Source organism: Triticum urartu, chromosome 5A (genome assembly GCF_056163025.1).
Source record: "Triticum urartu cultivar PI428250 chromosome 5A, HENAU_Tu73, whole genome shotgun sequence".
Classification (NCBI taxonomy): Eukaryota; Viridiplantae; Streptophyta; class Magnoliopsida; order Poales; family Poaceae; genus Triticum; species Triticum urartu.
In genome coordinates this window covers 454,201,554-454,227,501 of record NC_141877.1, presented here as the reverse complement: position 1 = coordinate 454,227,501, position 25,948 = coordinate 454,201,554, and the positions used below count along the sequence as shown (strand labels likewise).

At 45.0% G+C, this 25,948-nt stretch overlaps 1 protein-coding gene and 1 pseudogene across 1 annotated transcript; both read left to right on the top strand.

The window, feature by feature from the left end:
- The first annotated feature begins 935 nt into the window (after positions 1-935).
- On the top strand, positions 936-2,849 carry LOC147971883 (uncharacterized). Its single transcript, XM_087524162.1, has 3 exons — positions 936-1,820; positions 2,615-2,716; positions 2,829-2,849. Exons 1-3 carry the CDS (start codon positions 936-938, stop codon positions 2,847-2,849), a joined length of 1,008 nt encoding a protein of 335 aa, XP_087380288.1.
- A 19,914-nt stretch (positions 2,850-22,763) lies between these two features.
- LOC147971882 (uncharacterized) lies at positions 22,764-25,572 on the top strand (annotated as a pseudogene).
- Positions 25,573-25,948: the final 376 nt, after the last annotated feature.

The following is a 25,948-nucleotide window of genomic DNA, read 5'->3' as shown; positions in this document are numbered from 1 at the left end:
CTATTTTTTTTAAAACCAATATGTAACATCAAAATAAAATTGTTTTTTATTATGCCATCACATTAACAATACTTCCTCCGTTTCTTTTTACTCCGCATGTAAGATTTGGTCAAAGTTAAACTATACAAAGTTTGACCAAATTTATATAAAAAAATATGAACATCTACAATACTAAAACTATATAGTATGAAAATACATTTTATGGTGTATCTGATAATATTGATTTCATAGTGTGAATGTAAAGTTAGTCAAACTCTACAAAGTTTGACTTTGACCAAATCTTATATGAGGACTAAAAAGAGACTGAGGGAGTATAATTATATGTAAATCATCATGGTTGTGTACAAAATCTCATTAAAAATTCAGAATCAATAACTCCCGAACGTCAGATTCCTAGATTGTCGTCCCGAACGCCATCGCAACCGTTGCCCGAATCTTGATGCCCTTTCCATGCCACGTCATCACAAATGATTCGTTCGGGTCAAGCCGCGATCGCCCCGAACGCCTTAGGCCAACTCCACCGCTCGACCCCATCTTGTCCGGCCCCGTCCGTTTGGGGTAAAACGGACAAACGAGGTGGCCCAACGCGCGACGGCCCGGACCCATCTGGTCTGTTTTGTGTCCGGGCCGATCCATTTCGAGCGCAAATTTGCGCTGGGTTTGGGTCGCGGCGGACAGCGAACGGACGCTTCGAACGTCCGCGTCGGGGCCGCGTGGCAGGCAACCACCTACCTCCCACCCGCCAACATAAATGCGCACGGGCGGGTGGCCCCACCTGTCATCCGCACTGCGAAGGGTCGCCGTCCTTAAATGGGAAGCCGTGGACTGGTCGTCGTCCATAGTTCCCACTCCGGCCCCTCTCTGCCCCCTTGAAACCCTACATCCTCGAAACCCTAGCCGCTCCCCGTCGTCGACCTCGCCGGCCGGCCGCAGCCATGGGCCTTTGGAAGCACGACCGCAAGGGTAAGCACGACCGCGAGGCTGGCTCCTCCTCGGGACGCCGCCGCGGCTTCGTCAAGAAGGAGGAGCCCGCGTCACCGCCGCGCTCCTCCATTCGAGCCCCCGCGCCTGCCCCCTTCACTATCGCGCCTAGGACCGTCGGCGAGCGCGACCGGCGGTACCTGGCCGTCGATGTGTGCTGGCGGTACTGGGAGACGAGGATGCCGGTCCCATGGAGCGACGTGCACCTCCCCAACAACTGGCACCTCTCCGCGGACCGGGTCCCCGTCCCACCGGTGCCAGCGAGCGGCCGTGCCAGGCGCGATGAGATCGAGCGCCGCCGCCGCCTCCTCCCCGACGACCTATTCCACGACGAGAGGTACGCCCCCGACTCCGTCCTGTGGGACACTTGGCTCCAGGACGAGCACGACGTGCGACGCGCGTCGTACTTCGCTGGCACGGGGTCGGGGCCGCGGCGGCCACGTCGGGAGGTGCGCGGGCATACGCGGGTGCGCGGCCTGACGCCCACGCCGTCGCCTTCCCCATCGCCACCTCCACCTCCTCGCATGACAGCGGAGGAGGAGGCCCGGATCATGGCGCGTGTCATGGACGACTCCATGTACACGCACGATGAGCGCCAATGGTCGGGCCTCGAGGAGACGATGGCCCTCTCTGCGGCCGGTGACGTCGCCATCCCCGAGCCGAAGGAGGAGATGACGGAGGAGCCGCCGGTGGCTGCCTTCCACCCGGGCCTGGTGGGCCAGGGGTGGACCTGGTCATGCACGGCGGAGCAGATGGCGGCCGCCGTGGGGGGCAACTGGTGCCCCACGCCGCCGCGGTCTCCGGAGCGCGACGCCTCGCCTCAGGAAGAGGTGGTGCAGGCACCGGCCACCTTCCTGAAGGAAATATGCCCTAGAGGCAATAATAAAGTTATTATTTATTTCCTTATATCATGATAAATGTTTATTATTCATGCTAGAATTGTATTAACCGGAAACATAATACATGTGTGAATACATAGACAAACAGAGTGTCACTAGTATGCCTCTACTTGACTAGCTCGTTGATCAAAGATGGTTATGTTTCCTAACCATAGACATGAGTTGTCATTTAAAAACATCATAACTGAGAAGTTTTCCTGCCATCTCAGGGCATTAGCAAGGTCAGCCGTTGGATTAGCGCTATGTTAGCCGCGAACTGAGCCTAACGTCGCAAGGGCAGCTACTCCCGTATCTATTTTGGAGCCCAGGGGTTAATCGGGCCAGTTTTCTACTCGGCCAAGGCAGCGAAGCCCGCTTAAGCGAAGACAATAAAACAGCGAACCAACACGTCCCTTTGCTCCTCACGACGCCCCCTCCTCTCCCCGCCGCCGCCCACGACGGCGTCTCCTCGCCTCCCTCAACTTCGGGCGTTCTTCTTCCATCTAGCCCTCGCGAGGGATTCCGACGCGGGTGGGGATCAATCCGAGGCGATGCTTGCCAGTGATCCGGCACAGGAGGGGATCAACCCAAGGCGACGCGTGCGAGGATGCGATGTTCAATAGGATCCCGCCGGTAGCAGATGTGCGACGTCTCCTCTTCCCCGTCACCGTTGCTCCTAGCTGCAGCCACTCGTGCACACCACTGCCAGGTTTAGTTCAATCGCTTTTGTTTATGAGACACTGTCCGATGCTTAGATTCAGTGCGCCACTAGCCTCAAGGGAGATTTGGAGGAGGCCGAGGCTTGGAACACCGAAGACATGTGCTTGCGTCAGCTTGATGCCACTCCGCCGCTGCAGGTTATTCGCATAGATTCAGCCGCTCTTCTATCATTTTGTTCATAAAAAATGATTGTTGGATATCACTTGCAGTTCTATATAATATGAAAATTCTGGTATTCATTGCTCCCAGTTGCTTGAGGCAAATAATTAGATTAGTATATTTGGTGGAGTTGTACAATGTGAAAGAACAATGTTTGTTTCTATCAGTTAGAAACTGAAGAATACATCTAAACTGCCTGATGTCGAGAATACAAATTAGTGATAGAGATGTACGGATTGATGATTCCATTAGAATCCAAGAACATTTCAGTGGCTCCTTTTTTTTACTATGTATATGTAGTTGGCCGTACAAACAATTCTGTGTGTCTTGCAAAATTCCTTTTTGTTAATGTAGTGTGAGATTCCAATATAAATATCCATTTACTGTGTCCTTTCCGGCACACAATAGTGTAGTTTAAAAAAGAGGATAAATGTTCCAGAAGAGCTGGTAACTTTCTCAATTATGTAGATTATTAGGAGATGTGAAGGAAGTTTGAGTGGATGAGTTATATCCTATCCAAGATACCTGGTGTACAATTACCCTGCAATTATCCGTCGCCGGCGAGTGGCGCACATCAGTCGCCATTAAGGTCCTATTGTGATGGTTATATACCTCCTTGATTTCCGGCAATTGTTCGGTGCTTAAGGTGACCCTCTACCTCGCAGGCGGATTACCATGGTCGGCTGGATTGACCTGCCCCCGATTCACCTGCATTACGCATCTCGGCTTGATCGACTGGATACCATCAAGCGCTGGATTCCTTCAGGTGCCTTGCCGCAGCTGAATTTCCTCGAGCGCGTTGTCTCCCTCCCGCACTGGATCCCCTCAGATATTTGAATATCATTCCGGTCTTAAATTATGTTTCTGGAGAGAAACACAGGAAACTGAGCTACGCTGCCTGATCTTCTTTGTCCCCAACGGATCTCCTCTCACATGATCTTGTGACGGTTGACGTGCAGGTATTGACTTCAGTTTCTACATTTTAGATAGATCAGTAGGCTAAATTTTCAAAATGGAAATGACTAAGCATGCTTTCTCTGTCTTGTGCAGAATTGGGAGGACTTGAATGTGGTAAGGACCTCTGCTACATCAGCTAACACAGCAGCAAGGATTCGCTTACTCAGTATTATCCATTGCTCCAGCCGTATATAACCTTGCAGGTTAGGTTATATTGATGAATATTATTGAAAACAAATTCTTCATACATTACAACAATTTGATTTATTTCTGGTTCCATAACATCTATTTGTGGTCCGCACTCTGGAATATGCTTGCAACAATCGAGTAGAAGGAATACTTACTGAAGTGGCCAGCATTTCCGTCAACTGTGGTATTTGATCTTTACTACCACAAGTGTTTTTCAGGTGTATTTTTTAATTATTTTTCTCTTTCTCCCATTTACAAAAAATATATCTCTGTCAAAAAAACTTCAAAATAGATGGGCGCAGCAACGCGCGCCAACAATGATCTAGTTTGATTAATGGGATCACATCATTAGGAGAATGATGTGATTGACATGACCCATTCCATTAGCTTAGCACCCGATCGTTTAGTATGTTGCTATTGCTTTCTTCATGACTTATACATGTTCCTGTGACTATGAGATTATGCAACTCCCGTTTGCCGGAGGAACACTTTGTGTGCTACCAAACGTCACAACGTAACTGGGTGATTATAAAGGTGCTCTATAGGTGTCCCCAAAGGTACATGTTGGGTTGGCGTATTTCGAGATTAGGATTTGTCACTCTGATTATCGGAGAGGTATCTCTGGGCCCTCTCGGTAATGCACATCACTTAAGCCTTGCAAGCAATGCAACTAATGAGTTAGTTGCGAGATGATGTATTACGGAACAAGTAAAGAGACTTGCCGATAACGAGATTGAACTAGGTATTGAGATACCGACGATCGAATCTCGGGCAAGTAACATACCGATGACAAAGGGAACAACGTATGTAGTTATGCGGTCTGACCGATAAAGATCTTCGTAGAATATGTGGGAGCCAATATGAGCATCCAGGTTCCGCTATTGGTTATTGACCGGAGACGTGTCTCGGTCATGTCTACATTGTTCTCGAACCCGTAGGGTCCGCACGCTTAACGTTACGATGACAGTTTCATTATGAGTTTATATATTTTGATGTACCGAAGGTTGTTCGGAGTCCCGAATATGATCACGGACATGACGAGGAGTCTCGAAATGGTCGAGACATAAAGATCGATATATTGGACGGCTATATTCGGACACCGGAAGTGTTTCGGGTGATTTCGGAGAAAACTGGAGTGCCGGAAGGGTTACCGGAACCCCCCCGGGAAGTATTGGGCCTTAGTGGGCCTGAGGGGAGAGAGAGGGCAGCAGCCCAGGAGGTGGCGCGCCCCCTCCCATGAGGAGTCCGAATTGGACTAGGGGAGGGGGGCACGGCCCCTCTTTCCCTCTCCCTCTCCCTCTCTTTCCTTCCCCCTTCTCTCTTCCTAGTTGGACTAGGAAAGGGGAGTCCTACTCCTACTAGGAGGAGGACTCCCCCCTCCTTGGCGCACCCCAAGGGCCGGCCGGCCTCCCCCTTGCTCCTTTATATACGGGGCAGGGGGGCACCTCTAGACACACAAGTTGATCTTCGTGATCGTTCTCTTAGCCGTGTGCGGTGCCCCCCTCCACCATAATCCTCGATAATATTGTAGCGGTGCTTAGGCGAAGCCCTGCGATGGTAGAACATCAAGATCGTCACCACGCTGTCGTGCTGACGGAACTCTTCCCCGACACTTCGCTGGATCGGAGTCCGGGGATCGTCATCGAGCTGAACGTGTGCTAGAACTCGGAGGTGCCGTAGTTTCAGTGCTTGATCGATCGGGTCGTGAAGACGTACGACTACATCAACCGCGTTGTGTTAACGCTTCCGCTTCTCGTCTACGAGGGTACGTAGACAACACTCTCCCCTCTCGTTGCTATGCATTACCATGATCTTGCGTGTGCGTAGGAATATTTTTGAAATTACTACGTTCCCCAACAGTCGCATCCGAGCCTAGGTTTTATGCGTTGATGTTGTGCACGAGTAGAACACAAGTGAGTTGTGGGCGATATAAGTCATACTGCTTACCAGCATGTCATACTTTGGTTCGGCGGTATTGTTGGATGAAGCGGCCCGAACCGACATTACGCGTACGCTTACGCGAGACTGGTTCTACCGACGTGCTTTGCACACAGGTGGCTGGCGGGTGTCAGTTTCTCCAACTTTAGTTGAACCAAGTGTGGCTACGCCCAGTCCTTGCGAAGGTTAAAACAACACCAACTTGACAAACTATCGTTGTTGTTTTGATGCGTAGGTAAGAACGGTTCTTGCTAAAGCCCGTAGCAGCCACGTAAAACTTGCAACAACAAAGTAGAGGACGTCTAACTTGTTTTTGCAGGGCATGTTGTGATGTGATATGGTCAAGACATGATGCTAAATTTTATTGTATGAGATGATCATGTTTTGTAACCGAGTTATTGGCAACTAGCAGGAGCCATATGGTTGTCGCTTTATTGTATGCAATGCAATTGCGCTGTGATGCTTTACTTTATCACTAAGCGGTAGCGATAGTCGTGGAAGCATAAGATTGGCGAGACAACAACGATGCTACGATGGTGATCAAGGTGTCGCGCCGATGACGATGGTGATCATGACGGTGCTTCGGAGATAGAGATCATAAGCACAAGATGATGATGGCCATATCATATCACTTATTTTGATTGCATGTGATGTTTATCTTTTATGCATCTTATCTTGCTTTGATTGACGGTAGCATTATAAGATGATCTCTCACTAAATTTCAAGATAAAAGTGTTCTCCCTGAGTATGCACCGTTGCCAAAGTTCGTCGTGCCCAGACACCACATGATGATTGGGTGTGATAAGCTCTACGTCCATCTACAACGGGTGCAAGCCAGTTTTGCACACGCAGAATACTCAGGTTAAACTTGACGAGCCTAGCATATGCAGATATGGCCTCGGAACACTGAGACCGAAAGGTCGAGCATGAATCATATAGTAGATATGATCAACATATTGATGTTCACCATTGAAAGCTACTCAATTTCACATGATGATCGGTTATGGTTTAGTTGATTTGGATCACGTGATCACTTAGAATATTAGAGGGATGTCTTTCTAAGTGGGAGTTCTTAAGTAATATGATTAATTGAACTTAAATTTATCATGTACTTAGTCCTGGTAGTATTAGCATATCTATGTTGTAGATCAATAGCTCGCGATGCTGCTCCCCATTTATTTTTATATGTTCCTAGAGAAAACTAAGTTGAAAAATGTTAGTAGCAATGATGCGGATTGGATCCGTGATCTGAGGATTATCCTCATTGCTGCACAGAAGAATTATGTCCTTGATGCACCGCTAGGTGACAAACCTATTGCAGGAGCAGATGCAAACGTTATGAACGTTTGGCTAGCTCAATATGATGACTACTTGATAGTTTAGTGCACCATGCTTAATAGCTTAGAATCGGGATTTCAAAGACATTTTGAACGTCATGGACCATATGAGATGTTCCAGGAGTTGAAATTAATATTTCAAGCAAATACCCGAGTTGAGAGATATGAAGTCTCCAACAAGTTCTATAGCTAAAATATAGAGGAGAATAGCTCAAGTAGTGAGCATGTGCTCAGATTGTCTGGGTACTACAATCGCTTGAATCAAGTGGGAGTTAATCTTCCAGATAAAATAGTGATTGACAGAATTCTCTAGTCACCATCACCAAGTTAGTAGAACTTCGTGATGAACTATAATATGCAAGAGATAAGAGAAACGATTCCCAAGCTCTTCGTGATGCTGAAATCGACGAAGGTAGAAATCAAGAAAATCATCAAGTGTTCATGGTAAACAAAACCACTAGTTCAAGTAAAGGGACAAAGGGCAGAAAGGGGAACTTCAAGAAGAACGGCAAGCAAGTTGCTGCTCAAGTGAAAAACCCAAGTCTGGACCTAAGCTTGAAACTGAGTGCTTCTACTGCAAAGGGATTGGTCACTGGAAGCGGAACTACCCCAAGTAATTGGAGGATAAGAAGGATGGCAAAGTGAACATAGGTATATTTGATATACATGTTATTGATGTGTACTTTACTAGTGTTTATAGCAACCCCTCAGTATTTGATACTAGTTCAGTTGCTAAGAGTAGTAACTCGAAACGGGAGTTGTAGAATGAACAGAGACTAATTAAGGGTGAAGTGACGATGTGTGTTGGAAGTGGTTCCAAGATTGATATGATCATCATTGCACACTCCCTATACTTTCGGGATTAGTGTTGAACCTAAATAAGTGTTATTTGGTGTTTGCGTTGAGCATGAATATGATTTGATCATGTTTATTGCAATACGGTTATTCATATAAGTAAGAGAATAAATTGTTGTTTTGTTTACATATATGGTTACACACCCAATGAAAATGGTTCATTGGATCTCGATCGTAGTGATACACATATTCATAATATTGAAACCAAAAGATGCAAAGTTAATAGTGCAACTTATTTGTGGCACTGCCGTTTAGGTCATATTGGTGTAAAGCGCATGAAGAAAATCCTTGCTGATGGGCTTTTGGAATCACTTGATTATGAATCAGTTGATGCTTGCGAACCGTGCCTCATGGGCAAGATGACTAAGACTCCATTCTCCGGAACAATGGAGCAAGCAACTTACTTATTGGAAATAATACATACTGATGTATGCAGTCCGATGAATGTTGAGGCTCACGACAGGTATCGTTATTTTCTGACCTTCACAGATGATTTGAGCAGATATGGGTATATCTACTTGATGAAACATAAGTCTGAAACATTTGAAAAGTTCAAAGAATTTCAAAGTGAAGTGGAATATCATCATAACAAGAAAATAAAATTTCTGCGATCTGATCGTGGAGGAGAATATTTAAGTTACGAGTTTGGTCTTCATTTGAAACAACGCGGAATAGTTTCACAACTCACGCCACCTGGAACACCACAACGTAATGGTGTGTCCGAATGTCATAACCATACTATTATTGGATATAGTGCAATACATGATGTTTCTTACCGATTAATCACTATAGTTTTGGGGTTATGCATTAGAGATAGCTGCATTCACGTTAAATAGGGCACCATCTAAATCCGTTGAGACGACACCGTATGAACTGTGGTTTGGCGAGAAACCTAAGCTGTCGTTTCTTAAAGTTTGGAACTGCGATGCTTATGTGAAAAAGTTTTCAACATGATAAGCTCAAACCCAAATCGGAGAAGTAAATCTTCATAGGATACCCAAAAGAAAATGTTGGGTACACCTTCTATCACAGATCCGAAGGTAAGATATTCATTGCTGAGAATGGAGCCTTTCTAGAGAAGGAGTTTCTGTCGAAAGAAGTGAGTGGGAGGAAAGTAGAACTTGATGAGGTAATTGTACCTGCTCCCTTATTGGAAAGTAGTTCATCACATAAATCTGTTCCTGTGACTACTACACCAATTAGTGAGGAAGCTAATGATGATGATCATGTAACTTCAGATCAAGTTACTACCGAACCTCGTAGGTAAACCAGAGTGAGATCCGCACCAGAGTGGTACGGTAATCCTGTTCTGGAGGTCATATTACTTGACCATGACGAGCCTACGAACTATGAGGAAGCGATGATGAGCCCAGATTCCGCGAAATGGCTTCAGGCCATGAAATCTGAGATGAGATCCATGTATGAGAACAAAGTATGGACTTTGATTGACTTGCCCAATGATCGGCGAGCCATTGAGATTAAATGGATCTTCAAGAGGAAGACGGACGCTGATAGTAGTCTTACTATCTACAAAGCTAGAATTGTCGCAAAAAGGTTTTCGACAGGTTCAAGGTGTTGACTACGATGAGAGTTTCTCACTCGTATCTATGCTTAAGTCTGTCCGAATCATGTTAGCAATTGCCGCATTTTATGAAATCTGGCAAATGGATAAACAAAACTGCATTCCTTAATGGATTTATTAAAGAAGAGTTGTATATGATGCAACCAGAAGGTTTTGTCAATCCTAAAGGTACTAACAAAATATGCAAGCTCCAGCGATCCATATATGTACTGGTGCAAGCATCTCGGAGTTGGAATATACGCTTTGATAAGTTGATCAAAGCATATAGTTTTATACAGACTTGCGGTGAAGCCTGTATTTACAAGAAAGTGAGTGGGAGCACTACAACATTTCTGATAAGTATATGTGAATGACATATTGTTGATCGGAGATAATGTAGAATTATTCTACAAAGCATAAAGGAATGTTTGAAAGGAGTTTTTCAAAGAAAGACCTCAGTGAAGCTGCTTACATATTGATCATCAAGATCTATAGAGATAGATCAAGACGCTTGATAAGTTTTTCAATGAGTACATACCTTGACAATATTTTGAAGTAGTTCAAAATGGAACAGTCAAAGAAAGAGTTCTTGCATGTGTTACAAGGTGTGAAACTGAGTAAGACTCAAAACCCGACCACGGCAGAAGATAGAGAGAGAATGAAAGTCATTCCCTATGCCTTAGCCATAGGTTCTCTAAAGTATGCCATGCTGTGTACCAGAACTATTGTATACCCTGCCCTGTGTTTGGCAAGGGAGTACAATAGTGATCTAGGAGTAGATCACTGGACATTGGTCAAAATTATCCTTAGTGGAATAAGGATATGTTTCTCGATTATGGAGGTGACAAAAGGTTCGTCATAAAGGATTACGTCGATGCAAGTTTTGACACTGATCCAGATGACTCAAAGTCTCAATCTGGACACATATTGAAAGTGGGAGCAATTAGCTAAAGTAGCTCCGTGTAGAACATTGTTGACATAGAAATTTGCAAAATACTTACGGATCTGAATGTGGTAGACCCGTTGACTAAACTTCTCTCACAAGCAAAACATGATCACATCTTAGTACTCTTTGGGTGTTAATCACATAGCAATGTGAACTAGATTATTGACTCTAGTAAACCCTTTGGGTGTTAATCACATGGTGATGTGAACTATTGGTATTAAATCACATGGCGACGTGAACTAGATTATTGACTCTAGTGCAAGTGGGAGACTGAAGGAAATATGCCCTAGAGGAAATAATAAAGTTATTATTTATTTCCTTATATCATGATAAATGTTTATTATTCATGCTAGAATTGTATTAACCGGAAACATAATACATGTGTGAATACATAGACAAACAGAGTGTCACTAGTATGCCTCTACTTGACTAGCTCATTAACAAAAGATGGTTAAGTTTCCTAACCATAGACATGAGTTGTCATTTGATTAACGGGATCACATCATTAGGAGAATGATGTGATTGACATGACCCATTCCATTAGCTTAGCACCCGATCGTTTAGTATGTTGCTATTGCTTTCTTCATGACTTATACATTTTCCTGTGACTATGAGATTATGCAACTCCCGTTTGCCGGAGGAACACTTTGTATGCTACCAAACATCACAACGTAACTGGGTGATTATAAAGGTGCTCTACAGGTGTCTCCAAAGGTACATGTTGGGTTGGCGTATTTCGAGATTAGGATTTGTCACTCCGATTGTCGAAGAGGTATCTCTGGGCCCTCTCGGTAATGCACATCACTTAAGCCTTGCAAGCAATGCAACTAATGAGTTAGTTGCGAGATGATGTATTACGGAATGAGTAAAGAGACTTGCCGATAATGAGATTGAACTAGGTATTGAGATACCGACGATCGAATCTCGGGCAAGTAACATACCGATGACAAAGGGAACAACGTATGTAGTTATGCGGTCTGACCGATAAAGATCTTCGTAGAATATGTGGGAGCCAATATGAGCATCCAGGTTCCGCTATTGGTTATTGACCGGAGACGTGTCTCAGTCATGTCTACATTGTTCTCGAACCCGTATGGTCCGCACGCTTAACGTTACGATGACAGTTTCATTATGAGTTTATATATTTTGATGTACCGAAGGTTGTTCGGAGTCCCGGATATGATCACGGACATGACGAGGAGTCTCGAAATGGTCAAGACATAAATATCGATATATTGGACGGCTATATTCGGACACCGGAAGTGTTTCGGGTGATTTAGGAGAAAACCGGAGTGCCGGAAGGGTTACCGGAACCCCCCCCCCCCCGGGGAAGTATTGGGCCTTAGTGGGCCTGAGGGGAGAGAGAGGGCAACAGCCCAAGAGGTGGCGCGCCCCCTCCCATGAGGAGTCCGAATTGGACTAGGGGAGGGGGGCACGGCCCCTCTTTCCCTCTCCCTCTCCCTCTCTTTCCTTCCCCCTTCTCTCTTCCTAGTTGGACTAGGAAAGGGGAGTCCTACTCCTACTAGGAGTAGGACTCCCCCCTCCTTGGCGCGCCCCAAGGGCCGGCCGGCCTCCCCCCTTGCTCCTTTATATACGGGGGCAGGGGGGCACCTCTAGACACACAAGTTGATCTTCGTGATCGTTCTCTTAGCCGTGTGCGGTGCCCCCTCCACCATAATCCTCGATAATATTGTAGCGGTGCTTAGGCGAAGCCCTGCAACGGTAGAACATCAAGATCGTCACCACGCCGTCGTGCTGACGGAACTCTTCCCCGACACTTTGCTGGATCGGAGTCCGGGGATCGTCATCGAGCTGAACGTGTGCTAGAACTCGGAGGTGCGGTAGTTTCGGTGCTTGATCGGTCGGGCCGTGAAGACGTACGACTACATCAACCGCGTTGTGTTAACGCTTCCGCTTCCGGTCTACGAGGGTACGTAGACAACACTCTTCCCTCTCGTTGCTATGCATCACCATGATCTTGCATGTGCGTAGGAATATTTTTGAAATTACTATGTTCCCCAACACTTCCAGCACGCTGCCCCCGTGCACCGGGGACCACCGGCCCATCTCTAGACGCCGCCGGACTACGTCGACCTCTGCAGCGACGACGACGACACCGGCGGCCACTGAAGACGGCGACGTCGACGGCCAGGGCATGGACGGGCGCGGCAGCAGGGCGCGAGCGGCTTTTTTTATTTTGTTTTTATGTTAATTATGAAACTGGGCCGTTTAAGTGCGGCGTGAAACTGGACCGTTTTGTAGCCGTGACCTTTATATATATTAAGTTTTTTTAAGTGCGTTTATTTACTTTTTAGACATTTTATTTAAGTTTTTTGTTTTTTAATCACGTCCATCCGGACATGATTTGGGGTGCGGCCGCGCACTGGGCGCACCCACAACCCAACGGACAAACGTGGACATGGGCGACCGCATCACCATACCAAAGGGACAAAATCCGTCCAAACCGAATGTCTGTTTGGGGTCGCGCAGTGGAGTTGGCCTTCTCCACTCGCAGGCAGCTCCACCGCTTTGCTCGTCCACCCACCCATTCCTCCCACCCCACTCCGCATATTTTTTTAAATAATACATTTTTTATTAATTTGCACAAATATTATGCTTAAAAAAAGAATTTCAGAAATAATACACTGTCGGCCCGCTGCGGACCGACTGGGCCTAGTCAGCCCATAGCAGGCCGACTGGGTGCACTCGGCCAGTAGGAGGCCGACAGCTGGCCAGCCTGCGACGTGTCGCGCGCGGATTGGGCAGGCCACGTCGTGAGGGGGGGGGAGAGAGGGAGCTGTCGGCGCGGCGGTCACGGGGCGAGCCCCTGTCAGCTTACCGTGGGCCGATCGGCCAGCTGCGGGCCGACAGGGTGTGGACCCACCTCGCGCGGCAGCAGGCTCCCTGCGTCTTCTTCCTCCTCCCACGCACGCGAGCGTTCTTCTTCTGTTCTTTCCTTCTCCTCTCTGTACACCAAAATGCCCCCAATTTATACACCTAAATGAACCATTTATTTGCGGATTTGGCACCGTGAATGGATTCTACTCAGTTAGGGCAACCAAAAGAGACCTCGATCTACTGATGGGGTAGCTCGTGGCGGTCGTGGTGAGCATTTAGGTGGAGTTTTTTTTCTAGCTCATTGGTGGAGTTTGTTGCGGCGGTGGAGGTGGAGGTGGTGGTGGAGAAGTTGGGGCAGTATGGTGGAGGCGGTGGAGGTGAAGCTCCGGCAGTTTGGTGGAGTTTCCCGCTCCGATTCCGGTGATTGAAGGCCGCCGTTCGTCGTTCGCACGCACGCTTCAAGGGTATATTTCAACCAACATTTTATTTTTCGTAGGTGCTCCGATAGTATTTGTTAATTGAAGGAAATATGCCCTAGAGGCAATAATAAAGTTATTATTTATTTCCTTATATCATGATAAATGTTTATTATTCATGCTAGAATTGTATTAACCGGAAACATAATACATGTGTGAATACATAGACAAACAGTATGTCACTAGTATGCCTCTACTTGACTAGCTCGTTGATCAAAGATGGTTATGTTTCCTAACCATAGACATGAGTTGTCATTTGATTAACGGGATCACATCATTAGGAGAATGACGTGATTGACTTGACCCATTCCGTTAGCTTAGCACTTGATCGTTTAGTTTGTTGCTATTTCTTTCTTCATGACTTATACATGTTCCTATGACTATGAGATTATGCAACTCCCGTTTACCGGAGGAACACTTTGTGTGCTACCAAACGTCACAACGTAACTGGGTGATTATAAAGGTGCTCTACAGGTGTCTCCAAAATTACTTGTTGGGTTGGCGTATTTTGAGATTAGGATTTGTCACTCCGATTGTCGGACAGGTATCTCTGGGCCCTCTCGGTAATGCACATCACTTAAGCCTTGCAAGCATTGCAACTAATGAGTTAGTTGCGGGATGATGTATTACGGAATGAGTAAAGAGACTTGCCGGTAACGAGATTGAACTAGGTATTGAGATACCGACGATCGAATCTCAGGCAAGTAACATACCGATGACAAAGGGAAGAACGTATGTAGTTATGCGGTCTGGCCGATAAAGATCTTTGTAGAATATGTGGGAGCCAATATGAGCATCCAGGTTCCGCTATTGGTTATTGACCGGAGATGTGTCTCGGTCATGTCTACATAGTTCTCGAACCCATAGGGTCCGCACGCTTAAAGTTCGATGACGGTTATATTATGAGTTTAAGTGTTTTGATGTACCGAAGGAGTTCGGAGTCCCGGATGAGATCGGGGACATGATGAGGAGTCTCGAAATGGTCGAGACGTAAAGATCGATATATTGGACGACTATATTCGGACATCGGAAACGTTCCGAGTGATTAGGGTATTTTCGGGAGTACTGCGGAGTTAAGGGAATTCGTATTGGGCCTTAATGGGCCATACGGGAAAGGAGAGAAAGGCCTCAAAGGGTGGCCGCACCCCTCCCCATGGGCTGGTCCGAATTGGACTAGGGAGGGGGGGGGGGCGCCCCCTTCCTTCCTTCTCCTTTTCCCTTCCCTTTCCTTCTCTCCTACTCCTACTACTTGGAAGGGATCCTAGTTCTACTAGGAAAGGGGGAATCCTACTCCCGGTGGGAGTAGGACTACCCTAGGGCACGCCATAGAGAGGGCCGGCCCCTTCCCTCCTCCACTCCTTTATATACGTGGCCAGGGGGCACCCCATAGACACAACAATTGATCTCTTGATCTCTTAGCCGTGTGCGGTGCACCCCTCCACCATAATCCACCTCGATCATATCGTAGCGGTGCTTAGGCGAAGCCCTGCGTTGGTATAACATCATCATCGTCACCACGCCATCGTGCTGACGAAACTCTCCCTCAACACTCGGCTGGATCGGAGTTCGAGGGACGTCATCGAGTTGAACGTGTGCAGAACTCGGAGGTGCCGTGCGTTCGGTACTTAATCGGTTGGGCCGTGAAGACGTACGACTACATCAACCGCGTTGTGCTAATGCTTCCGCTTTCGGTCTACAAGGGTACATAGACAACACTCTCCCCTCTTGTTGCTATGCATCACCATGATCTTGCGTGTGCGTAGGATTTTTTTTTTGAAATTACTACGTTCCCCAACAATGGCATCCGAGGCTAGGTTTTATGCGTTGATGTTGTGCACGAGTAGAACACAAGTGAGTTGTGGGCGATATAAGTCATACTGCTTACCAGCATGTCATACTTTGGTTCGGCAGTATTGTTGGATGAAGCGGCCCGGACCGACATTACGCGTACGTTTACGCGAGACTGGTTCTACCGACGTGCTTTGCACACAGGTGGCTGGCGGGTGTCAGTTTCTCCAACTTTAGTTGAACCAAGTGTGGCTATGCCCGATCCTTGCGAAGGTTAAAACAACACCAACTTGACAAACTATCGTTGTGGTTTTGATGCGTAGGTAAGAACGGTTCTTGCTAAGCCCATAGCAGCCACGTAAAACTTGCAACAACAAAGTAGAGGACGTCTAACTTGTTTTTGCAGGGCATGTTGTGATGTGATATGGTCAAGACATGATGCTAAATTTTATTATATGAGATGACCATGTTTAGTAACCGAGTTATTGGCAACTGGCAGGAGCCATATGGTTGTCGCTTTATTGTATGCAATGCAATCGCGTTGTAATGCTTTACTTTATCACTAAGCGGTAGCGATAGTCATGGAAGCATAAGATTGGTGAGACGACAACGATGCTACGATGAAGATCAAGGTGTCGCGCCGGTGACGATGGTGATCATGACGGTACTTCGGAGATGGAGATAACAAGTACAAGATGATGATGGCCATATCATATCACTTATATTGATTGCATGTGATGTTTATCTTTTATGCATCTTATCTTGCTTTGATTGACGGTAGCATTATAAGATGATCCCTCACTAAATTATCAAAGTATAAGTGTTCTCCCTGAGTATGCACCATTGTGAAAGTTCTTCGTGCTGAGACACCACGTGATGATCGGGTGTGATAGGCTCTACGTTCAAATACAACGGGTGCAAAACAGTTGCACACGCGGAATACTCAGGTTAAATTTGACGAGCCTAGCATATAACAGATATGGCCTCGGAACATGGAGACCAAAAGGTCGAGCGTGAATCATATAGTAGATATGATCAACATAGTGATGTTCACCATTGAAACTACTCCATCTCACGTGATGATCGGACATGGTTTAGTTGATTTGGATCACGTGATCACTTAGAAGATTAGAGGGATGTCTTTCTAAGTGGGAGTTCTTAAGTAATATGATTAATTGAACTTAAATTTATCATGAACTTAGTCCTGGTAGTATTAGCATATCTATGTTGTAGATCAATAGATCGCGCTGTTGCTCCCAGTTTATTGTGTTCCTAGAGAAAAAATATGTTGAAAAATGTTAGTAGCAATGATGCGGATTGGATCCGTGATCTGAGAATTATCCTCATTGCTGCACAGAAGAATTATGTCTTTGATGCACCACTAGGTGACAGACCTAGTGCAGGAGTAGGTGCAAACGTTATGAACGTTTGGCTAGCTCAATATGATGACTACTTGATAGTTTAGTGCACCATGCTTAACGGCTTAGAATCGAGACTTCAAAGACGTTTTGAATGTCATGGACCATATGAGATGTTCCAGGAGTTGAAGTTAATATTTCAAGCAAATACCCAAGTTGAGAGATATGAAGTCTCCAACAAGTTCTATAGCTAAAAGATGGAGGAGAATAGCTCAAGCAGTGAGCATGTGCTCAGATTGTCTGGGTACTACAATCACTTGAATCAAGTGGGAGTTAATCTTCCAGATAAGATAGTGATTGAAAGAATTCTCTAGTCACCATCACCAAGTTAGTAGAACTTCGTGATGAACTATGATATGCAAGGGATAACGGAAACGATTCCCATGCTCTTCGTAATGCTGAAATCAACGAAGGTAGAAATCAAGAAAAATATCAAGTGTTGATGGTAGACAAGACCACTAGTTTCAAGAAAAGGGCAAAGGGAAGAAGGAGAACTTCAAGAAGAACGGCAAGCAAGTTGCTGCTCAAGTGAAGAAGCCCAAGCTGGTCCTAAGCCTGAGACTAAGTGCTTCTACTGTAAAGGGACTGGTCACTGGAAGCGGAACTGCCCCAAGTATTTGGCGGATAAGAAGGATGGCAAAGTGAACAAAGGTATATTTGATATATGGATTATTGATGTGTATTTTACTAGTGCTCGTAGCAACCCCCCGGTATTTAATACTGGTTCAGTTGCTAAGAGTAGTAACTCGAAACGGGAGTTGCAGAATGAACAGAGACTAGTTAAGGGTGAAATGACGATGTGTGTTGGAAGTGGTTCCAAGATTGATATGATCATCATCGCACACTCCCTATACTTTCGGGATTAGTGTTGAACCTAAATAAGTGTTATTTGGTGTTTGCCGTGAGCATGAATATGATTTGATCATGTTTATTGCAATACGGTTATTCATTTAAGTAAGAGAATAAATTGTTGTTCTGTTTACATGAATAAAACCTTATATGGTTATACACCCAATGAAAATGGTTCGTTGGATCTCGATCGTAGTGATACACATATTCATAATATTGAAACCAAAAGATGCAAAATTAATAATGATAGTGCAACTTATTTGTGGCACTGCCGTTTAGGTCATATTGGTGTAAAGCATGCTGATGGACTTTTGGAATCACTTGATTATGAATCACTTGATGCTTGCGAACCATGCCTCATGGGCAAGATGACTAAGACTCCGTTCTCCAGAACAATGGAGCGAGCAACTTATTGGAAATAATACATACTGATGTATGTGGTCCGATGAGTGTTAAGGCTCACGGCAAGTATCGTTATTTTCTGACCTTCACAGATGATTTGAGCAGATATGGGTATATCTACTTAATGAAACACAAGTCTGAAACAGTTGAAAAGTTGAAAGAATTTCAGAGTGAAGTGGAGAATCATCGTAACAAAAATAAAAGTTTCTACGATATGATCGCAGAAGTAAAATATTTGAGTTACGAGTTTGGCCTTCAGTTAAAACAATGTGAAATATTTTCACTACTCACGCCACCTGGAACACCACAGTGTAATGGTGTGTCCGAACATCGTAATCGTACTTTATTAGATATGGTGCGATCTATGATGTCTCTTACCAATTTACCACTATCGTTTTGGGGTTATGCATTAGAGACAACTACATTCACGTTAAATAGGGAACCATCTAAATCCGTTGAGACGACACCGTATGAACTATGGTTTGGCAAGAAACCTAAGCTGTCGTTTCTTAAAGTTTGAGGTTGCAATGCTTATGTGAAAAAGTTTCAACCTGATAAGCTCAAACCCAAATCGAGAAGTGCGTCTTCATAGGATACCCAAAATAAAATGTTGGGTACACCTTCTATCACAGATCCGAAGGCAAGATATTCGTTGCTGAGAATGGATCCTTTCTAGAGAAGGAGTTTCTCTCGAAAGAAGTGAGTGGGAGGAAAGTAGAACTTGATGAGGTAACTCTACCTGCTCCCTTATTGGAAAGTAGTTCATCACAGAAATCTGTTCCTGTGACTACTACACCAATTAGTGAGGAAGCTAATGATGATGATCATGTAACTTCAGATCAAGTTACTACCGAACCTCGTAGGTAAACCAGAGTGAGATCCGCACCAGAGTGGTACGGTAATCCTATTCTTGAGTTCATGTTACTTGACCATGACGAACCTACGAACTATGAGGAAGCGATGATGAGCCCAGATTCCGCTAAATGGCTTGAGACCATGAAATCTGAGATGGGATCCATGTATGAGAACAAAGTGTGGACTTTGGTTGACTTGCCCGTTGATCGGCAAGCAATTGAGATTAAATGGATCTTCAAGAGGAAGACGGACGGTGATAGTAGTGTTACTATCTACAAAGCTAGAATTGTCGCAAAAGGTTTTCGACAAGTTCAAGGTGTTGACTACGATGAGAGTTTCTCACTCGTATCTATGCTTAAGTCTATCCGAATCATGTTAGCAATTGCCATATTTTATGAAATCTGGCAAATGGATAAACAAAACTACATTCCTTAATGGATTTATTAAAGAAGAGTTGTATATGATGCAACACGAAAGTTTTGTCAATCCTAAAGGTGCTAAATATGCAAGCTCCAGCGATCCATCTATGGACTGGTGCAAGCATCTCGGAGTTGGAATATACGCTTTGATAAGTTGATCAAAGCATATAGTTTTATATAGACTTGTGGTGAAGCCTGTATTTACAAGAAAGTGAGTGGGAGCACTACAACATTTCTGATAAGTATATGTGAATGACATATTGTTGATCGGAGATAATGTAGAATTATTCTGCAAAGCATAAAGGAGTGTTTGAAAGGAGTTTTTCAAAGAAAGACCTCGGTGAAGTTGCTTACATATTGAGCATCAAGATCTATAGAGATAGATCAAGACGCTTGATAAGTTTTTCAATGAGTACATACCTTGACAAGATTTTGAAGTAGTTCAAAATGGAATAGTCAAAGAAAGAGTTCTTGCCTGTGTTACAAGGTGTGAAACCGAGTAAGACTCAAAGCCCGACCACGGTAGAAGATAGAAAGAGAATGAAAGTCATTCCCTATGCATTGGCCATAGGTTCTATAAAATATGCCATGCTGTATACCAGATCTATTGTATACCCTACACTGTTTTTGGCAAGGGGTACAATAGTGATCTAGGAGTAGATCACTGGACAACGGTCAAAATTATCCTTAGTGGAATAAGGATATGTTTCTCGATTATGGAGGTGACAAAAAGGTTCGTCGTAAAGGGTTACGTCGATGCAAGTTTTGACACTGATCCAGATGACTCAAAGTCTCAATCTGGATACATATTGAAAGTGGGAGCAATTAGCTAGAGTAGCTCTGTGCAGAGCATTGTTGACATGGAAATTTGTAAAATACATACGGATCTGAATGTGGCAGACCCATTGACTAAACTTCTCTCACAAGCAAAACATGATCACACCTTAGTACTCTTTGGGTGTTAATCACATAGCGATGTGAACTAGATTATTGACTCTAGTAAACCCTTTGGGTGTTGGTCACATGTCGATGTGAACTATGGGTGTTAATCACATGGTGATGTGAACTATTGGTATTAAATCACATGGCGATGTGAACTAGATTATTGACTCTAGTGCAAGTGGGAGACTGAAGGAAATATGCCCTAGAGGCAATAATAAAGTTATTATTTATTTCCTTATATCATGATAAATGTTTATTATTCATGCTAGAATTGTATTAACCGGAAACATAATACATGTGTGAATACATAGACAAACAGTATGTCACTAGTATGCCTCTACTTGACTAGCTCGTTGATCAAAGATGGTTATGTTTCCTAACCATAGACATGAGTTGTCATTTGATTAACGGGATCACATCATTAGGAGAATGATGTGATTGACTTGACCCATTCCGTTAGCTTAGCACTTGATCATTTAGTTTGTTGCTATTGCTTTCTTCATGACTTATACATGTTCCTATGACTATGAGATTATGCAACTCCCATTTACCGGAGGAACACTTTGTGTGATACCAAACGTCACAACGTAACTGGGTGATTATAAAGGTGCTCTACAGGTGTCTCCAAAGGTACTTGTTGGGTTGGCGTATTTCGAGATTAGGATTTGTCACTCCGATTGTCGGAGAGGTATCTCTGGGGCCTCTCGGTAATGCACATCACTTAAGCCTTGCAAGCATTGCAACTAATGAGTTAGTTGCGGGATGATGTATTACGGAACGAGTAAATAGACTTGCCATTAACGAGATTGAACTAGGTATTGAGATACCGACGATCGAATCTCGGGCAAGTAACATACCGATGACAAAGGGAACAACGTATGTAGTTATGCGGTCTGGCCGATAAAGATCTTCGTAGAATATGTGGGAGCCAATATGAGCATCCAGGTTCCGCTATTGGTTATTGACCGGAGACGTGTCTCGGTCATGTCTACATAGTTCTCGAACCCGTAGGTACCGCACGCTTAAAGTTCGATGACGGTTATATTATGAGTTTATGTGTTTTGATGTACCGAAGGAGTTCAGAGTCCCGGATGAGATCGGGGACATGACGAGGAGTCTCGAAATGGTCGAGATGTAAAGATCGATATATTGGACGACTATATTCGGACATCGGAAAGGTTCCGAGTGATTCGGGTATTTTCGGGAGTACTGGGGAGTTACGGGAATTCGTATTGGGCCTTAATGGGCCATACGGGAAAGGAGAGAAAGGCCTCAAAGGGTGGCCACACCCCTCCCCATGGGCTGGTCCGAATTGGACTAGGGAGGGGGGCGCCCCCTTCCTTCCTTCTCCTTTTCCCTTCCCTTTCCTTCTCTCCTACTCCTACTACTTGGAAGGGATCCTAGTTCTACTAGGAAAGGGGGAATCCTACTCCCGGTGGGAGTAGGACTCCCCTAGGGCGCGCCATAGAGAGGGCCGGCCCCTCCCCTCCTCCACTCCTTTATATACGTGGCCAGGGGCACCCCATAGACACAACAATTGATCTCTTGATCTCTTAGCCGTGTGCGGTGCCCCCCTCCACCATAATCCACCTCGATCATATCGTAGCGGTGCTTAGGCGAAGCCCTGCGTCGGTATAACATCATCATCGTCACCACGCCATCATGCTGACGAAACTCTCCCTCAACACTCGGCTGGATCGGAGTTCGAGGGACGTCATCGAGTTGAACGTGTGCAGAACTCGGAGGTGCCGTGCGTTCGGTACTTGATCGGTCGGGCCGTGAAGACGTACAACTACATCAACCGCGTTGTGCTAACGCTTCCGCTTTCGGTCTACAAGGGTACGTAGACAACACTCTCCCCTCTCGTTGCTATGCATCACCATGATCTTGCGTGTGCGTAGGAATTTTTTTGAAATTACTACGTTCCCCAACATTAATATGTTTCGATGTGAAATAAATTAGGTGTGTGATTATTGTTAGTTGCTCTGGTAGTATACGTAAATATATTTAGATGTTAACTAATTAGTTGTGTAAAAATTTATAGTTGCTCCGGTAGTATACGTAAATATATTTAGATGTTAACTAATTAGTTGTGTAAAAATTTGTAGTTGCTCTGATAGTATTAGTTGCTCCGTTAATATTCTGTAATATATAGCTAGCTAATATATAGACATGTCTAATATTTGTTAGTGGGGGTATATTAAGTTGTTGCTTAATACCTGTATTTCGTTGTTGAAAAAAATAGGTGAGCTGCGATGTCCGATGTAGTGAACTTCAGATTTTGCTATGGTCCTGGTACTGTCCAAACAACTGAGATGGGAGCAGATCTGAGTGAATTTACTCACATAGATGTGCCAATGAGCGCACCTCAAACATGGTCTGTCAGTCAGTTGAAAGAATGGATTGCGCCAAGTTTAGGTCTTGATACTGAAACACACACCGTCGGTGTTCATGCATTGTGGACACGGTCAAGTTCAATAATTTACTTTTATTTGAGGCCGATAGAGCGAGACTCCGAATGGGTGCGGTGGTTACAAGGTTGTGAACAAAGGGGATGCAATCCTATTGCTTTAGTGATTCCCGTCGTGAAGGAGGTCACTGCACTTGAAGGCGAGGGTGGCTATGATCCTGGTCATAGCAGTGTAGGGAGGCTCAAATGCTGGAGATGATGGTTACGAACAAGGACAGAGCATTCAGGTAGAAGGAGGAAATGCTTATGGTTATGAACCAGGGCAGAGTAGTCAGGTAGAAGGAGGAAATGCCGATGGTGATTACAATGGCGAGGTGGACACTGACGAGGTAGATGGGCACATGCAGGACCAGATGGAAGAAGAAGACACCGATGTTGAAAGGGGTCATGCCGATGATTCTGATGAGTCAGATGAAGAATAAAATGCAGAGGAGGTCCCGAATCCTGCATCGTGGAATCATGACTTCTCATCTGCAATGACCGTGAATGATGGACATGATTCAACCTGGCAATATCACCAGAACAATATTGTGATGGGTGCTATGTATCCGAACAAGCAAGCCCTGAAAGATGCAATAGTTAACTGGGCAACGTCCACGTAAAGGGTTTTCACAGCTCAGGTGTCCAGTCAGAAATTCCTGACAATGGTATGCAAGAACGCGGATTGTCCCGCCAGGGTGCACGACTTTCTCCCTAAGTATGGCACAAGTTGGGTGATAAGTGACTTAGTTAATCACAGTTGTCTTATTCCCTGCATCCCTCAGGATCATGCCAACCTTTCATCGACGCTTATTGCTCAGTTGTTATACGATGAGATAGTGCAGGGCAAAGCTATGGAAGTGAAGGCAGTCCAGACAAAAGTCTTCACTAGGTTCAAGTACAGAATTTCTTATGGCAAGGCTTGGAGGGCTAAGTATGCGGCGCTTGAGAGGAGATTTGGTTCTTATTTGGATGCATATGACTCTGTTGTCCAGCTCCTCCACACCCTACAGCAGCGGAATCCAGGCACCTATATCAATATCCAAGACATGTTCATGCCAGAGTTCCCAACTGTGAGGGTGCTGCATTGTCTCTTCTTCTCTTTTGGTGTATGCATCGAAGCTTTCAGGCATTGCCGACTGGTGATATGTGTTGACGATACTTTTCTCACAGGCAAGTACAAGGGTCAGATCCTGACAGCCATAGGTCAAGACGGCCAAAATCAAGTCATCCCACTCGCATTTGCTTTTGTGGAGAGTGAGAACATTGAAAGTTGGACATGGTTCTTCAGGCAGTTGAAAATATCAGTTGTGAAGGAGAAGCCCAATGTGTGCATCCTTCATGACAGACATGCAGGTATACTCAGTGCGATAAGGACACTGACAAACCCAGGCCCTGAGGAACAAGTTCCATGGCAGGACTTGCAGAGCCGTTGGTGCATGCGCCATCTGGGGGCTAATTTCTTCTCGCTGTTTAGAAATAAGAACCTGATGAATCTGTTCAAAAAACTCTGCAAGCAGAACCGGTTATGGAAGTACAATTTGATACGTGACAGACTTAATGTGTGCACGCAGAGACACGTGAGGGACAGGAAAGCTGCAAGAGATGCAGCGGTGAGGGCACATGTTGAAGCAGTAGCTGCATAGTTGGCAACAGGAACAACGGCCATGGAGGAGGAGCCTGTTGGGCTATGTGACCTGCCAGGCTTTGACCCACCTGGTACTAGGAGAAGGCTTGGGAGGTCGATTAAAACCTTCGAGCAGTGGATAGAGCATGAGCCTCTGGAGAGGTGGTCTTTGCTACATGACACACATGGAGCAAGGTACAGTGTCATGACAACGAACCTCGCAGAAACATACAACTTTGTCCTCAGAGGAAACCGGGCATTGCCACTTACATCCATTGTTGAGGGTATTTTCTATGGCACCGTCAAGTATTTCAGAGATAGACGTCAAAAAGCAGAGCAGCATATCTTCAACAACCCGAATACACGGTACTGTGAAAGAGTCACGAAGTACATGGACAACAAGATGCAAAAAGCTAGATCACACACTGTAGTCGCCATTGGTAATCAAGAAAGAAGGTTTAAGGTCCGCTTAGCCAACAACAAATTCGGATGTGCAAATGAGTTGAGGACGCATGAGGTGAAAATTGGTAATGAAGCCTGGCCAACGTGTGAGTGCACATGCAACAAACCTAAATTGCTTCACCTACCTTGCTCACATGTACTTGCTGCTTGCGGGCAGCTTGGAATGGACGCAATATCGTTTGTGTCTCCATTTTTTCTGAAAGAGTCTGTCCTCAATACCTGGACAGGTGAGCTGATGGGTTTTCGATCAATGGGTAATTTCAACAGCGTCAACCCCACTGAAAGGCGTTACATTCCAAACCCATAGCATATGCGTACAAGTAGAGACAGACGACAGTGTCAGCGCATCCGGAATGATATGGATGAATCTGAAGCAGGAGGTCCGACTAGGCAATGCATTCTATGCAATGAATTTGGCCATAGGGACACTAATTGTCCCACTTTCGTCATTGGGCGTGGACGAGGCAACCGGGGAAGAAGAGGAGGTAGAGGCAGTAGAGGAGTAAGGGCGAGAGGAAGAAGCTAAGCTAGCAGTAGTATGTTCTGAATTTGTATTAAGTGTGGCACTATGTTCTGAATTTGTATTAAGTGTGGCACTATGTTCTGAATTTGTATTAAGTGTGGCACTATGTTCTGAATTTTTATTAAGTGTGGCAAAATGTTCTGAATTTTTATTAAGTGTGGCAAAATGTTCTGAATTTTTATTAAGTGTGGCACTATGTTCTGAATTTGTATTAAGTGTGGCATCATGTTCTGAATTTTTATTAAGTGTGTCACTATGTTATGAATTTGTATTTAGTGTGGCGCTATGTTCTGAATTTTTATTAAGTGTGGCACTATGTTCTGATTTTTTTATGCGCAGGAATGTCGGGAATGTGGTTGCTGAATGGGGACATTGATAG

Coding starts and splice junctions, on each gene's coding strand:
- LOC147971883 (XM_087524162.1), top strand. CDS start 936: ATGGGCCTTTGGAAGCACGACCGCAAGGGTAAGCACGACCGCGAGGCT. Junction 1,821..2,614: donor CTCAGGAAGAGGTGGTGCAG/GCACCGGCCACC, acceptor TCCGATGCTTAG/ATTCAGTGCGCCACTAGCCT. Junction 2,717..2,828: donor ATGCCACTCCGCCGCTGCAG/GTTATTCGCATA, acceptor CATTGCTCCCAG/TTGCTTGAGGCAAATAATTA.